At 43.5% G+C, this 16578-nt stretch overlaps 1 protein-coding gene across 1 annotated transcript in view; it reads left to right on the forward strand.

Annotated features, from left to right (window-relative positions):
* Positions 1-15674, forward strand: part of si:dkey-237h12.3 (teneurin-3) — a 172077-nt gene extending 156403 nt beyond the window's left edge. Inside the window, exons 25-31 of the mRNA XM_065019761.1 lie at positions 22-896; positions 2821-2996; positions 3424-3659; positions 4797-5093; positions 8674-10285; positions 10543-10673; positions 14036-15674. Of these exons, the coding sequence (XP_064875833.1) occupies positions 22-896; positions 2821-2996; positions 3424-3659; positions 4797-5093; positions 8674-10285; positions 10543-10673; positions 14036-14788 (4080 nt within the window). The 3' untranslated portion in view covers positions 14789-15674. The remainder of the gene's footprint in view (positions 1-21; positions 897-2820; positions 2997-3423; positions 3660-4796; positions 5094-8673; positions 10286-10542; positions 10674-14035) is intronic.
* The last annotated feature ends 904 nt before the right edge of the window (positions 15675-16578 follow it).

The raw sequence follows: 16578 nt of genomic DNA on the forward strand, positions 1-16578 counted from the left end.
TAACAATGTCCTGATCTGCAGGTGCTCCTGGAGTGGCCTACCGACCTAGCGGTCAGCCCCATGGATAACTCCCTGTACGTCCTGGACAACAATGTGGTCCTACGAATCACTGAGAACGGGCAGGTCAGCATTGCAGCAGGCCGGCCCATTCACTGCCCTTTGGCCGGAATGGACCGTGGAGGTCAAAGGGCAGCACTGACGCCCCTGGATTCTGCCATAGCCATCGCCGTGTCCTACCACGGCGCCATCTTCATCGCCGAAACTGACGAGCGGAAGCTGAGTCGAATCCGAACTGTATCCATCGATGGTGAAATAACCCATCTGGTGGGGTCGCCGTCCGACTGCGACTGTAAGAACGATGTTAACTGCGATTGTTACCAGACGGGTGATGGCTACGCCAAAGACGCCCGTCTCAACGCACCGTCCTCTCTTGTCGTGGCACCCGATGGCACCCTGTATATGGCAGACCTGGGCAACATCCGCATCCGGGCGGTCGGTAGGAACGGGCCTGCGTTGACCTCCAATGCCAACACCTTCGAGGTGGCGTCGCCGGACGCCCAGGAAGTGTACGTCTTTGACACCAATGGTACCCACCAACACACCGCCAGCCTCATGACGGGTGACTTGAAGTATACCTTCAGCTACAGCACGGAGAACGACGTAACCGCCATGACCGATAGCAACGGAAACACTCTGAGAATCCGCCGCGACCCTAACCGCATGCCTGTGCGCATAGTCGCCCCTGACAACCAGGTAATCTGGCTGACCATGGGGACCAACGGTAGGCTGAAGACCTTGATGGCTCAGGGCCAGGAACTGGTGCTGCTCACCTACCATGGTAACACTGGCCTGCTGGCTACCAAGACCTCTGAAATCGGCTGGACCACATTCTACGAGTGAGTATACAGAAGTAAGAGGGTCTGATTCCTGGAATGGCTGAATAGACCTTCACTTTTTGGGGTGATGAGTCTGACTAGATAATTATATTTGAGTAATATGAAGAAATAGTCATTGATCATAAGGTAAGCTAAATAAGTTACTGGTTTGCACTTAAAATGTACATAAATTGATATTATACTCTGCTCAAAAAAATAAACGGAACAGTTAAACAACACAATGTAACTCCAAGTCAATCACACTTCTGTGAAATCAAACTGTCCACTTAGGAAGCAACACTGATTGACAATAAATTTCAATAAATATAGGCAATTAGCAAGACACCCCCAATAAAGGAGTGGTTCTGCAGGTGGTGACCACAGACCACTTCTCAGTTCCTATGCTTCCTGTCTGATGTTTTGGTCACTTTTGAATGCTAGCGGTGCTTTCACTCTAGTGGTAGCATGAGATGGAGTCTACAACCCACACAAGTGGCTCAGGTAGTGCAGCACATCCAGGATGGCACATCAATGCGAGCTGTGGCAAGAAGGTTTGCTGTGTCTGTTAGCGTAATGTCCAGAGCATGGAGGCGCTACCAGGAGACAGGTCAGTACATCAGGAGATGTGGAGGAGGCCGTAGGAGGGCAACAACCCAGCAGCAGGACCGCTACCTCCGCCTTTGTGCAAGGAGGAGCAGGAGGAGCACTGCCAGAGCCCTGAAAAATGACCTCCAGCAGGCCACAAATGTGTCTGCTCAAACGGTCAGAAAAAGACTCCATGAGGGTGGTATGAGAGCCCGACGTCCACAGGTGGGGGTGGTGCTTACAGCCCAACACCGTGCAGGACGTTTGGCATTTGCCAGAGAACACCAAGATTGGCAAATTCGCCATTGGCGCCCTGTACTCTTCACAGATGAAGGCAGGTTCACACTGAGCACATGTGACAGACGTGACAGAGTCTGGAGACGCCGTGGAGAACGTTCTGCTGCCTACAACATCCTCCAGCATGACCGGTTTGGCGGTGGGTCAGTCATGGTGTGGGGTGGCATTTCTTTGGGGGGCCGCACAGCCCTCCATGTGCTCGCCAGAGGTAGCCTGACTGCCATTAGGTACCGAGATGAGATCATCAGACCCCTTGTGAGACCATATGCTGGTGCGGTTGGCCCTGGGTTCCTCCTAATGCAAGACAATGCTAGACCTCATGTGGCTGGAGTGTGTCAGCAGTTCCTGCAAGAGGAAGGCATTGATGCTATGGACTGGCCCGCCCGTTCCCCAGACCTGAATCCAATTGAGCACATCTGGGACATCATGTCTCGCTCCATCCACCAACGCCACGTTGCACCACAGACTGTCCAGGAGTTGGCGGATGCTTTAGTCCAGGTCTGGGAGGAGATCCCTCAGGAGACCATCCGCCACCTCATCAGGAGCATGCCCAGGCGTTGTAGGGAGGTCATACAGGCACGTGGAGGCCACACACACTACTGAGCCTCATTTTGACTTGTTTTAAGGACATTACATCAAATTTGGATCAGCCTGTAGTGTGGTTTTCCACTTTAATTTTGAGTGTGACTCCAAATCCAGACCTCCATGGGTTGATACATTTGATTTCCATTGATCATTTTTGTGTGATTTTGTTGTCAGCACATTCAACTATGTAAAGAAAAAAGTATTTAATAAGAATATTTCATTTATTCAGATATAGGATGTGTTATTTTAGTGTTCCCTTTATTTTTTTGAGCAGTGTATTTTCATCTTGATGTGAAATTGGTGGCAGTCACAGTAACTTCCTTCACATTGACACACACTGGAGAATTTGCCCACAGTGTCATATTTTGACCCTTTGATGTTGCCTACATACTCTGAAAAAAATGACACCATGCATCAATGGAAACATTCATGAATCATAATGACCACCTTTACATTAACTTCTCCATCTATCTTTCAGCTATGACAGCGAAGGCAGGCTAATGAACGTGACGTTCCCCACCGGAACAGTGAACAACCTGTACACCGACATCTACAGGGCCTTGACCGTGGACATTGAGAGCTCCTTGACTGAAGAGGAAATTAGCATTACCACCAATACCTCCACCATTCGTGCCTTCTATACATTGGCTCAGGGTAAGCCACACATCTCCTCTCTGTCTTGCTAAAACAAGTACAAACAGTTCAGATGGCCATTTTGAAAGTAGTTATTTGTCATTGTTGCTTGGGTTGTCACGGCAATGTTGAGTAAGATTAAGTCATGTATCATTATGGGTGAGCGGTTTTGACAGAAGACAGTGTAAATGATTACTTCCTCAGTGTGTGGGGTAAGCAGAAACCTTGTATTGTAACTCTTTGTCCACTGTATTGAGCTATTTATTTAATTCTTCCATTTGTTGTAGTTCTATAGTTACTTTTTAAATGTTACTCAGTTTTCTACCAGTGAGTAGTTCTTTTTTTGATATAGGTGGCAAGATTTCCCCGAGTATCCACAACAATGATTTAGAGTTACAATACTTAGTACACTGTTATCATTTATGACCCTGTCTTTTAAACATTTCAGATCAATGTAGAAGCAGTTATCAGGTTGGCTATGATAACTCTCTGAGGATCACCTATGCCAACGGAATGGACACCCACTACCAGACTGAGCCCCACATCCTGGCGGGCACTGCCAACCCCACCGTGGCACGGCGTAACATGAGTTTGCCAGGGGAGAGTGGGCAGAATCTGGTTGAGTGGCGCTTCCGCAAGGAGCAAACCAGGGGCAAAGTCATTGTTTTTGGGCGCAAGCTAAGGGTGAGTCTCACTTTATTATTCAGAGTTTCATTTATCTGTAAGACATGTTGTTCACTAATTTACTTTATATTAACTGTGACACTTACCTGAAGTGTAGACCTACAGCAAAATAATTTAAATGCCTCCCTGGATGCATCAATGATTAATCCTGGAGTTGCGTGTGAGATATGAGCATACCTGATTTCAATTAAATGCAGTAAAATAGTACCTGCTTCCAAATTCCCAATACCCTATACTGCCAGTATTCTTCTCCAGAACCTGCCAATGAGATTTACAATTGACGTTATGAACTTAACTTGGGTAGTTACTTTCCTTAACAGCAATTTTGGGTTTAATTGTTTCTGAGCAAATGCCAGTGTCTCTCAGTTTAATGAAGCCCTTGAAGGAGCTGTTCATCTCCTCTCACTGACTGCCAAAGAGCGGCAATCACACTAAATGCTGTTTTTAGGGCACCAGACAAAATAATAAGTGCACTCTCCGTGACTCTGTGACTTAAAAGTCTGTAGCATAGAATTAGGAATTAGACTACTAGAATTGACATGAACCTTCTTATGATGGTATACAACGTCAGCCATTTTGGTAAGGGAGTTGGGAGCTACCTAGTCAATAATTTGTCAAATTAACTGCCAATAGGCCAACATTTCATTCAAACAATGCAGTCAATGCATAGCCATACACAGGCTCAAATCAGTTGTTGACAAGTTGTAAATGATATTGTACTGATATGGTATCATATTACAACACTTACAGCTTTCCAAGAAGACAATATTAAGACATTTATGGTATGCTTGCATATATTTTAGAGGCTATTTCTAAATCAAATTGATATAAAACTTTTGTATACTGTATTTATAATTATATGACAATATTTTAGGTTGACAATAATTTTGTTATACAATTACTGATATATCATATGCCTTACTTGTATTTTCCTGCTTAAGTAAGAGAATGAAATGCATCACCTATGACTCTACTGCAATTCGGACTGGTTTGGATTTCTCCCAAATGGCTGACATTTTCTTACCATTCTGAAACTTTGAGGGTTTGTGACATAGCCCCTCTAGTAATCTAATATGATCTCTATGGTCTGTTGTTGTTTTGGCTTGGCTTTGATTCAATACACATACCAACTGATAGGTGAATGGACGGAACATTCTATCGGTTGATTACGACCGTACGCTGAGGATGGAGAAGATTTACGATGACCACAGGAAGTTCCTGCTGAAGATTATCTATGACGGCGCGGGCCACCCTGTGCTGTGGGTACCCAGCAGTAAGCTGCTTCCCGTGAACGTCAGCCGGAGCAGCAACGGTCAGATCAGTGCCCTCCAGAGGGGGCAGACCAGCGAGCGGTTGGAGTATGACGCTCAGGGACGCGTTGTGTCCAGATTGTTTGCTGACGGGAAGACGTGGAGTTACACATACCTGGACAAGGTGAGGGTTGAAGTGATTCAATAAAAGGATTTGGTTTCTCCACTGGTCGCTCAGTGCACAACAGAAATGGATGATGAAAGTAATTGTGTATAGGAATGCAGGCCCCATACACGCTTTGCTTAACTCTTCCCTGTTTTGGGGACTTGCGTGGATCTAGTACCGCTTCCGACTGATATTTTCGCTTAAAAATCGATATGTGGTCATCATAGATTGAAATCTATTGCATTTTAAAAAATCTTTATTAAACTAGGCAAGCCAGTTAAGAACAAATTCTTTTTTTCAATGATGGCCTAGGGACAGTGGGGTTAACTGCCTTGTTCAGGGGCAGAATGACAGATTTGGACCTTGTCAGCTTGGGGATTTGATCTTGTAACCTTTCGGTTACTAGTCTAAACACTCTAACCACTAGGCTACCTGCTGCCCCTGCATTGAGCAGTAGCCCTGATTCTCACGGACACAGGAGTATGTGTCTTCTGCCTTTGTGAAGCAGGATGTGTAATCTGACACCACTTGAAGAGGAGCTGTCCCTCCTACCATTTCATTCGCTTTCCGACTGTCCATCAACTCCTGGCTGAAACCTACATCACAGCCACTTACATCGTAACGCAGCAGGAGAGAGTGATTTCGTTGCTGTAGTGCATTCAGAGATCGATTTATACCAGTAATCTAAAATAATTCATAGATAAAAAATAAAAACGTTCTGTTTGTCACAGACGGACAATATTAATATGAGATGAAAAGCGAGTTCCTATCTAGTTCAAAAAGCCAAGATGGAGCTCTGTCAGACGTTCACAGTGATGGGGGCAGATGTTTTGATCAAGAGAGACCTTTAGAAAATATGTATTTTACAGTTATAAGGAAGGTGAAATCTTATATTTAGTCATTTTTTAAATTGATTATACTATATATAGAACATATATAAGTCATGTCAAGCCTTATTCATACAGTTTTGTTGAATAGGAAATAGACCAAAAAAAATAGTTAATATTTTCATTGTTCTATCATATTTGTACTGTGTACTTATTAAGCTTGTGTCCTTAAGTGCCTACACCAGAAAGGTGAGATTTGACCCTTTCTTGGAGTATGCAGCATTACTATTATAGTTATTGTTTATGGCCCTCTCATGATGAATAATTACTTTTGGGGATCACTTAGATTACATTTAGTTACTTTTCAGAGGTTTTAAACAGAACTTCTAAACCTCACACACACACACACACACACACACACACACACACACGGTACTTGCCAACATTAGAGCTGCTCATTATGGTAACACCTCCACTTTAAGAACAGAACTCCTCACAGAACTTCCCTAAGAACAGAACTCCTCGCAGAACTTCCCTAAGAACAGAACTCCTCGCAGAACTTCCCTAAGAACAGAACTCCTCGCAGAACTTCCCTGAGAACAGTACTCCTCGCAGAACTTCCCTAAGAACAGAACTCCTCGCTGAACTTCCCTAAGAACAGAACTCCTCGCAGAACTTCCCTGAGAACAGAACTCCTCGCAGAACTTCCCTAAGAACAGAACTCCTCGCTGAACTTCCCTAAGAACAGAACTCCTCACAGTACGGCAGGGTAGCTTAGTGGTTAGAGCGTTGGTCTAGTAACCGGAAGGTTGCAAGTTCAAACCCCCGACCTGACAAGGTACAAATCTGTCGTTCTGCCCCTGAACAGAACCCCCTGAACCCCCCCTGTTCCTAGGCCGTCATTGAAAATAAAAATTTGTTCTTAACTGACTTGCCTAGTTAAATAAAGGTAAAATAAATAACATAACTCCTTGCTGAATTTCCCTAAGAACATAACTCCTCACAGAACTTCCCTAAGAACATACAGTGAGGGAAAAAAGTATTTGCTGCTGCTGATTTTGTATGTTTTCCCACTGACAAAGAAATTATCAGTCTATAATTTTAATGGTAGGTTAATTTGAACAGTGAGAGACAGAATAACAACAACAAAAATCCAGAAAAACGCATGTCAAAAATGTTATAAATTGATTAGGATTTTAATGAGGGAAATAAGTATTTGACCCCCTCTCAATCAGAAAGATTTCTGGCTCCCAGGTGTCTTTTATACAGGCAACGAGCTGAGATTAGGAGCACACTCTTAAAGGGAGTGCTCCTATTCTCAGTTTGTTACCTGTATAAAAGATACTGTATCTATCCACAGAAGCAATCAAGCAATCAGATTCCAAACTCTCCACCATGGCCAAGACCAAAGAGCTCTCCAAGGATGTCAGGGACAAGATTGTAGACCTACACAAGGCTGGAATGGGCTACAAGACCATCGCCAAGCAGCTTGGTGAGAAGATGACAACAGTTGGTGCGATTATTCGCAAATGGAAGAAACACAAAAGAACTGTCAATCTCCCTCTGCCTGGGGCTCCATGCAAGATCTCACCTCGTGGAGTTGCAATGATCATGACAACGGTGAGGAATCAGCCCAGAACTACACAGGAGGATCTTGTCAATGATCTCAAGGCAGCTGGGACCATAGTCACCAAGAAAACAATTGGTGACACCACTACGCCATGAAGGACTGAAATCCTGCAGCGCCCGCAAGGTCCCCCTGCTCAAGAACGCACATATACGTGCCTGACTGAAGTTTGCCAATGAACATCTGAATGATTCAGAGGACAACTGGGTGAAAGTGTTGTGGTCAGATGAGACCAAAATGGAGCTCTTTGGCATCAACTCAACTCGCCGTGTTTGGAGGAGGAGGAATGCTGCCTATGACCCCAAGAGCAGGTGGCCTAGCCAGTCTCCAGACCTTAATCCCATAGAAAATCTGTGGAGGGAGCTGAAGGTTCGAGTTGCCAAACATCAGCCTTGAAACCTTAATGACTTGGAGAAGATCTGCAAAGAGGAGTGGAACAAAATCCCTCCTGAGATGTGTGCAAACCTGGTGGCCAACTACAAGAAACATCTGACCTCTGTGATTGGCAACAAGGGTTTTGCCACCAAGTCATGTTTTGCAGAGGGTTCAAATACTTATTTCCCTCATTGAAATGCAAATCAATTTATAAAATTTTTGACATGCGTTTTTCCGGATTTTTTTGTTGTTATTCTGTCTCTCACTGTTCAAATAAACCTACCATTAAAATTATAGACTGATCATTTCTTTGTCAGTGGGCAAACGTACAAAATCAGCAGGGGATCAAATACTTTTTTCCCTTACTGTAACTCCTGGCAGATCTTAAAATAAGTGAGATCACTTACTGGAAGGCTCAGCTGCAGAGACTTTTCCTCGTGCAAAACCATGCAGAGATTTCCTTGCCCTCACTTGGCCCTCCTTGTGCTCATTACAAGACAGGGATAGGCCATGTCAACAAAGAAACACGAGGCACACTGAAAGCTTTGGGAGCTCAAGTAACCAATGGCCCACTGAAAGCACTTCTAGCATCCAAAGTGCATTATGAATGAACTCTGAGTTGCCATGGATTGAAGTCAGAAATAAACATGTGTAGGTTTGATGCAATTGTTTAGGCTATTTTGTGAGCTGGTGGTGTGCATATATATTTATTTGTAGTCATAAAACAGCAATAATTAGTTTTTTCTCCCTTTCCTCATCTTTCCTCTAGTCGATGGTGCTCCTGCTCCACAGCCAGCGTCAGTACATCTTCGACTTTGACTCTCAGGACCGGCTATCTGCCGTCACCATGCCCAGTGTGGCCCGCTACACCATGAACACAGTCCGCTCAGTGGGCTACTACCGCAACATCTTCCACCCGCCTGAGAGCAACGCTTCTGTAGCAGTGGACTACAGCGAGGATGGCCTCCTGCAGCGAGTGGTACACTTGGGCACGGGCCGCCGGATCCTGTACAAGTACCGACGGCAGAACAAGCTAGCCGAAGTCCTGTATGACAGCACGCGGGTCAGCTTCACGTACGATGAGATGGCAGGTGTGCTGAAAACGGTCAACCTGCAGAGCGAGGGCTTCATCTGTTCAATCCGTTACCGCCAAGTGGGCCCCCTGGTGGACCGGCAGATCTTCCGCTTCAGCGAGGACGGCATGGTCAACGCCCGCTTTGACTACACCTACGACAGCAGCCTGCGCGTCACCAGCGTGCAAGGCGTCATCAACGAGACGCCGCTGCCCATCGACCTCTACCAGTTTGACGACATCTCCGGCAAGGTAGAGCAGTTCGGCAAGTTTGGCGTTATCTACTATGACATCAACCAGATCATCTCCACGGCCGTCATGACCTACACCAAGCACTTTGACGCCCACGGCCGGATCAAGGAGATTCAGTACGAGATCTTCCGATCCCTTATGTACTGGATCACCTTCCAGTACGATGACGTGGGACGATGCACCAAGAGGGAAATCAAGATTGGGCCATTCGCCAACACCACCAAGTACGGCTATGAGTACGATGTAGATGGCCAGCTCCAGACGGTCTACCTCAACGACAAGATCATGTGGCGCTACACTTACGACCTGAACGGCAACCTCCACCTACTGAACCCAGGCAACAGCGCCCGCCTGCTCCCCCTGCGCTACGACCTCCGCGACCGCATCACCCGCCTGGGAGACGTGCAATACCGCATGGACGAGGATGGCTTCCTCCGCCAGCGAGGTTCCGAGATCTTCGACTACAACTCAAAGGGCCTCCTGGTACGCGTATACAGCAAGGGCAACAGCTGGACCATCCAATACCGCTACGACGGCCTGGGCCGGAGGGTGTCTACCAAGAACAGCCTGGGGCAGCATCTGCAGTACTTCTATGCAGACCTGAGCTACCCCAGCAGGATCACCCACGTCTACAACCACTCCAGCTCTGAGATCACCTCCCTGTACTATGACCTGCAGGGACACCTGTTTGCCCAGGAGATCAGCAGCGGAGAGGAATACTACATCGCCTGTGACAACACCGGAACCCCTCTGGCCGTATTCACCAGCAATGGCCTCCTGATCAAGCAGGTCCAGTATACGGCGTATGGGGAGATCTACTTTGACTCCAACCCGGACTTTCAACTGGTGCTGGGGTTCCACGGGGGGCTCTATGACCCACTGACCAAATTGTTGCATTTTGGTGAGAGGGACTATGACATTATGCCCGGCAGGTGGACTGTGCCTGACATCAACACCTGGAAACGAGTGGGGAAAGAGCCAGGTCCTTTTAATCTCTACATGTTCAGAAACAACAACCCCATCAGCAAAGTACATGAAGTGAGAGAGTATGTCGCAGGTAAGATATTTATTGTCACTTATATTCGACTTAGTAACATTTAATGTACACGTCGTGTAAACATGTTATTTAAATGTGCTATTCAAATGTTGAAATCTTTGTACATACTTAAACTGGTAATGCATGCAATCATGCCAGCTTATTCATGACAACTAAGACATTCATTACTTATGATAAAACATTACCATATTTTCTATTTTGACATAACCACGTCATTAAATATTTAGTATGACCTTGATCTTATTTGTCCCATGTAGATGTGAATAGCTGGCTGGTGACCTTTGGGTTCCATCTACACAACACCATTCCTGGCTACCCAGTCCCAAAGTTTGATCTGACCCACCCATCTTATGAACTGAAGAAGAGCCAGCTCTGGGATGATTTACCGGTTGGTTTCATATTTTACATTATTTCAATCACTCCTTTATTGTCCTGCTATTTGTGATCCATATATTAGAGAAATGTAAAGTAAGCAGGTTGAACTTTATATTTAAAAAATGTAACCTTTATTTAACCAGGGAAGACGTATTGAGACCTAGGTCTCTGTTTCAAATGTGCCCTGCACAATACAACACAAATATACACGCTATACACAAAATATACATATATACAGTATTCACATTAAAATACAAGGATTAGGATCAAAACTTTATTTTAAGAATGTGAAATGTCAGAATAATAGTTGAGAGAATGATTTCTTTCAGGTTTGATTTCTTTCATCACATTCCCAGTGGGTCAGAAGTTTACATACACTCAATTAGTATTTGGTAGCATTGACTTTAAATGGTTTAACTTGGGTCAAACATTTCAGGTAGCCTTCCACAAGCTTCCCACAATAAGTTGGGGGAATTTTGGCCCATTCCTCCTGACAGAGCTGGTGTAAGGTTTGTAGGCCTCCCTGCTTGTACATGCTTTTTCAGTTTGGCCCACATATTTTCTTAGTAACAGGGTCAGGGTTTTGTGATGGCCACTCCAATACCGTGACTTTGTTGTCCTTAAGCCATTTTGCCAAAGTATGGAAGTATGCTTGGGGTCATTGTCCATTTGGAAGACCATTTACGACCAAGCTTTAACTTCCTGACTGATGTCTTGAGATGTTGCTTCAATATAGCCACATCATTTTCCTGCCTCATGATGCCACCTATTTTGTGAAGTGCACCAGTCCCTCCTGCAGCAAAGCACCACTACAACATGATGCTGCCACCCCGTGCTTCACGGTTGGGATGGTGTTCTTCGGCTTGCAAGCATCCCCCCTTTTTCCATCAAGCATAACAATGGTCATTATGGCCAAACAGTTCTATTTATGTTTCCAAAAAGTATGATCTTTGTCCCCATATGCAGTTACAAACCGTAGCCTGGCTTATTTCTGGCGGTTTTGGAGCAAGTGGCTTCTATCTTGCTGAGAGACCTTTCAGGTTATTTCGATATAGGACTCGTTTTACTGTGGATATAGATACTTTTGTGCCTGTTTCCTCCAGCATCTTCACAAGGTCCTTTGCTGTTGTTCTGGGATTGATTTACACTTTTTGCACCAAGTACGTTCATCTCTAGGAGACAGAACGCGTCTCCTTTCTGAACGGTATGTCGGCTGCTTAGTCCCATGGTGTTTATACTTGTGTACTATTGTTTGTACAGATGAATGTGGTACCTTCAGGTGTTTGGCTGAAGGTACCAGACTTGTGGAGGTCTTTTTTCTGAGGTCTTGACTGATTTCTTTTGATTTTCCCATGATGTCAAGCAAAGAGGCACTGAGTTTGAAGGTAGGCCGTGAAACATCCACAGGTACACCTCCAATTGACTCATATGATGTCAATTAGCCTATCAGAAGCTTCTAAAGCCATGACATCATTTTCTGCAATTTTACACGTTTTTTAAAGGCACAGTCATCTTAGTGTATGTGAACTTCTGACCCACTGGATTTGTGATACAGTGATTAAGTGAAATAATCTGTCTGTAAACAATTATTGGAAAAATTACTTGTGTCACGCACAAAGTAAATGTCCTAACCGACTTGCCAAAACTGTTGTTTGTTAACAAGAAATTTGTGGAGTGGTTGGAAAATGAGTTTTAATGACTCCAACCTAAGTCTATGTAAACTTCCTACTTCAACTGTTTATGGGGGATACAACCATCCCAGCTCTGCAGATTTAGCTGCGAATAGACAGAATCATTAGATCACTTGTTTTGGTGCTGCCCATATGTAGCTGGTTTTTGGTCGCAGGTTCAGGAATGGCAGAAAAAGTTGAACATTTACTTGAAGCTAACTCTGCAAATCTGCAAATAGATCTTCTGGGTGATTTGAAAAGTCGTGGTCAATCAATCAATAATATAATTAATACTCTTAGCAAAAATGTTTATCTTTAATTTACAATCTGTAGAAACTATGAGAATAGAAAGATTCAGAACTTTTATGAAACATCACAGCGGAAAATATACTGTATGGCAGCTAGAAATCAAAACTGGATGGTCTTCAGAGAGGGATGGTAGGGGTAGAGAGTAGCTGAAAGGTGGGACTAAAAGCAAACAATAGATAATAAATGTAAAATATAGTGTTTCCACAAAATGTATATAGTATGTATAAGCAGGAAGTAGAAACCTAAGTATTTTTGTCCATTAGTTTACTCCAATTAAGGGTAGGTAGGGTTAGGGAAAATATATCTAAAAATGTTTTAATTACATATACAGTACCAGTCAAAAGATTGGACACACTTACTCATTCCAGTGTTTTTCTTTATTTGTTACTATATTTTACATTGTAAAATAATAGTGAAGACATCAAAACTATGAAATAACACATATGGAATCATGTAGTAACCAAAAGAAGTGTTAAAAACTAAATATATCTTGTGTTTTAGATTCTTCAAAGTAGCCACCCTTTGCCTTGATGACAGCTTTGCACACTTCTGGCATTCACTCAACCAGCTTCATGAGGAATGCTTTTCCAACAGTCTTGAAGGAGTTCCCACATATGCTGAGCAGTTGTATATGGGGGATTGGAAATGATGCAGACAATTTCTTTGATAGAAGCCACAATTTATCTGCAATATTAAAGATGATCTAGATAAGACAAGTTTATGAAGTAGGGCCTTGTAAGAACACAGGGAGTAATGTAGAGATCTAAAAGAGCATAGTTGTTTGCTGTATGAATATCAACCACTATGACAAACAAGCAGTGGAAAAAGAAACATGTATAAAAGAAACAAGAATCCATACATGTTCATTTTTGTTTTAGGTTTGTAATTGGTATCACATTTAATTGGACAGCATTTTCATAGGAAGAAGTACAAATTGGTTTCCATTTATAATTTAATTAATTTGGCACAGTAGCAAATAACTTATCTAGAACTTTTCATTTATTGTGTCCAGTTTACGTTTTCTGGTGTCCAAGACAATGTGTTATATTTGCCCTTGCAGTACACATTCATAACACAGATATAATTATACTGTACTTGTAATACAAATTCATAAGAAATACATAGACAGTTATACACACTACATATGTGACATTACCACTTGTCATTGTTAACATAATCTTTATTCAATGCTTACTAAGCTGTCAAGAAATGCCTAGTAATCATTATATGATAAAAATCCACAACAGCATTTGACCTTGTTGTAGCTTTATCTCACTTCCTGGTAATACAATTATCTTGCAGGCACTGTTTGATGCCTGCTTCTGCTCATGAATGGACTGCAGTGTGAAGTTCTGCCATGCTCAGACATTAACGTTTCACTGCATTCTCTTCACAGTCCATCTCTGGGGTCCAGCAGGAAGTTACCAGACAGGCGCATGCCCTCCTAACATTTGAGCGGCTGCCGGAGGTCAATGCGGGCCGAGGCCGCCGAGGCGAGAAATCTTGGTTATGGTTTTCAGCCGCCCAGTCCCCTATCGGTAGGGCCGTCATGTTTGCCATCTACAAGGGCACCGCCCACACTCACACGCTCAACGTAGCCAACGAGGACTGCATCAAGGTGGCCACCGTCCTCAACAATGCCTTCTACCTTGAAGACCTGCACTTCACTGTGGAAGGCTGCGACACTCACTACTTCGTCAAGCCCGGCCTTCCCGACGGCGACTTGGCGACACTGCGTCTCACCAGCGGCCACAAGACCCTGGAGAACGGTGTCAATGTCAGCGTGTCCCAGTCCACCACGGTCATGGACAGCCGGACTCGGCGCTTCGCAGATGTGGAGTTGCGGCGTGGGACGCTTGCGCTGCATGTGCGCTATGGCTCCACGGTGGACGAGGAGAAGGCCCGCGTGCTTGAGTTGGCCCGCCAGAGGGCGTTAGTGAGTGTGTGGGCCAGGGAACAGCAGAGGGTACGCGATGGCGAGGAGGGCGTCCGCCCATGGACAGAGGGAGAGAAGAGGCAGCTCCTGAGCAATGGGAAAGTGCTAGGGTACGACGGGTACTACGCACTTTCCATCGAGCAATATCCGGAGTTAGCAGACAGCGCTAATAACATTCAGTTCCTACGGCAAAGTGAAATAGGGAAAAGGTAACTAACTATTGTGCACTTGCTGCCAAAAAGACTTTGAATGGCCTGTTTCAATAGAGGCGTGGCGACGGTGGGAACGAAAGCATCAATAGTGGCATGGCCAAAGATTAAATATAGCTATGTCCGAGTGGGGTGTGTGTTTTTGTAAATCATATGTGATCGAAAGCAATGCTGTGCAATGCTGTTAAACAGGGGACTACTACAGAGTAAATGTATAACTACGCCAAACCTTAATATGGGCAGTGACAAGATGTACCTCTGTAGCACAAACTGATTGGACTGTTGACTGTCAACCAGGAGCCAGGAGAAATAGTAGTGTTTTGGGAAATATTTAGTCTTTTTTTGTCTCTGTTTTTCACTAAGTGTTGTCTGCTTAACATTAAAAGAAAGTATTTAAAGGTGAAATGAAATGTTTACATACGCATTATATCTGCACTTCTCTGGAAATATGATGTATGAATTTTTACTCCTCAATAGGCAATGTCCATTACCAGATGTTTGTCTTGAATCGATGACCTTTCAATTTGAGGTTTCGTCTCACTCAGTGACCATCACACCTAACATGTCGGAATTGAGAAGCACTCCCTTTGATAAACCCTGGCTCATACCCCTTTGTGTTGCTTTTAAAAAGGACATCATAACAAGTTACATGTTATACAAAATATTTGTTTTGTGTATCTGCCTTGGTAGGAGATCAGGGCAAAATATGTATGAAGGAAGTCTGGCACAGATACTTGTCTTGTCCAAGCACAGGAACACCATGTTTTGTAAATTATGAGTTTTATTGTTTTGTTTTCTATGAAATTGATTAACAGACCATTGATGATTATACCAAGTAATTTATGTTGTGTTTATACCGTGTAAATAAAATCTACAACCTTTTTTTAATATATTTTTGTATTATGTTACAGAAGAAACGATATTGGATATTGCATCATAAAAATGCATCTTTGAATTATGAAATTTAATTTAGAAGTCTCTGCAAGATTTTGTTGCATAAAGTATGAAATATCCTGTCAAAAAACAGTAAAAACAAAATCTATTTAAGGTGGTACAGACGATCACTATATACCACATTCAGTGAAATATTTGCTCCTTGCGTGTTGATCACGCATAATGCCTTGTGACTTGGCCCCTGTCCAATAAATATTTAATGAACACAAATAATTAATGAACGCATATCCCCCAAACAAGTTTGTCCAAATATAGAATCCATACATGTTAGCAGCTATCATAACTTGTGTTTTGTATAATTAATAAGATCATGGATTAAAACGCTTTTGTTCGAGTCAGCCATTTTCATTTGTCATCTGTTCTAATGAAATGGTAGTACCGTAAAGTCTTTACTAAAGATGTTTACTAAAGGCGTTTAGAAAGTGTTCAACGTGACCTTAATTTCCTAAATGCGTGCCCTAAAATGATTAAGACGGCCAAATCCTGCTCCTCTTTGAAGTCAGCTGTTTGTAACAGTTGAATTGAATTGTTTAAATTGTGACAGAACTGATTTGTGAGTGTAACAAACCAGGATTTTTGACAGGACAAGACCCCTTAACACTGGCTTCTAACAACTTCATAATCCTAGGGGTTCGGGTAAGTCGTCTTCGCTCTATACAATTCTGAACGGAAACACCAATTAGATTTTGGATTGTAATAATTGCTTGCCCTTCCTAATGTTATCAAAGCCTTAAGAGTTGTATCAGATCACAGGGCACAAACTCGGTAGAACAAGTTTTAGGCTCAATTATAGCCTGCCCACATAATCATAGGCATGAGCCTTTGAAGAATTCTTAATGT

This window comes from Oncorhynchus nerka, linkage group LG6, assembly GCF_034236695.1.
Source record: "Oncorhynchus nerka isolate Pitt River linkage group LG6, Oner_Uvic_2.0, whole genome shotgun sequence".
NCBI lineage: Eukaryota > Metazoa > Chordata > Actinopteri > Salmoniformes > Salmonidae > Oncorhynchus > Oncorhynchus nerka.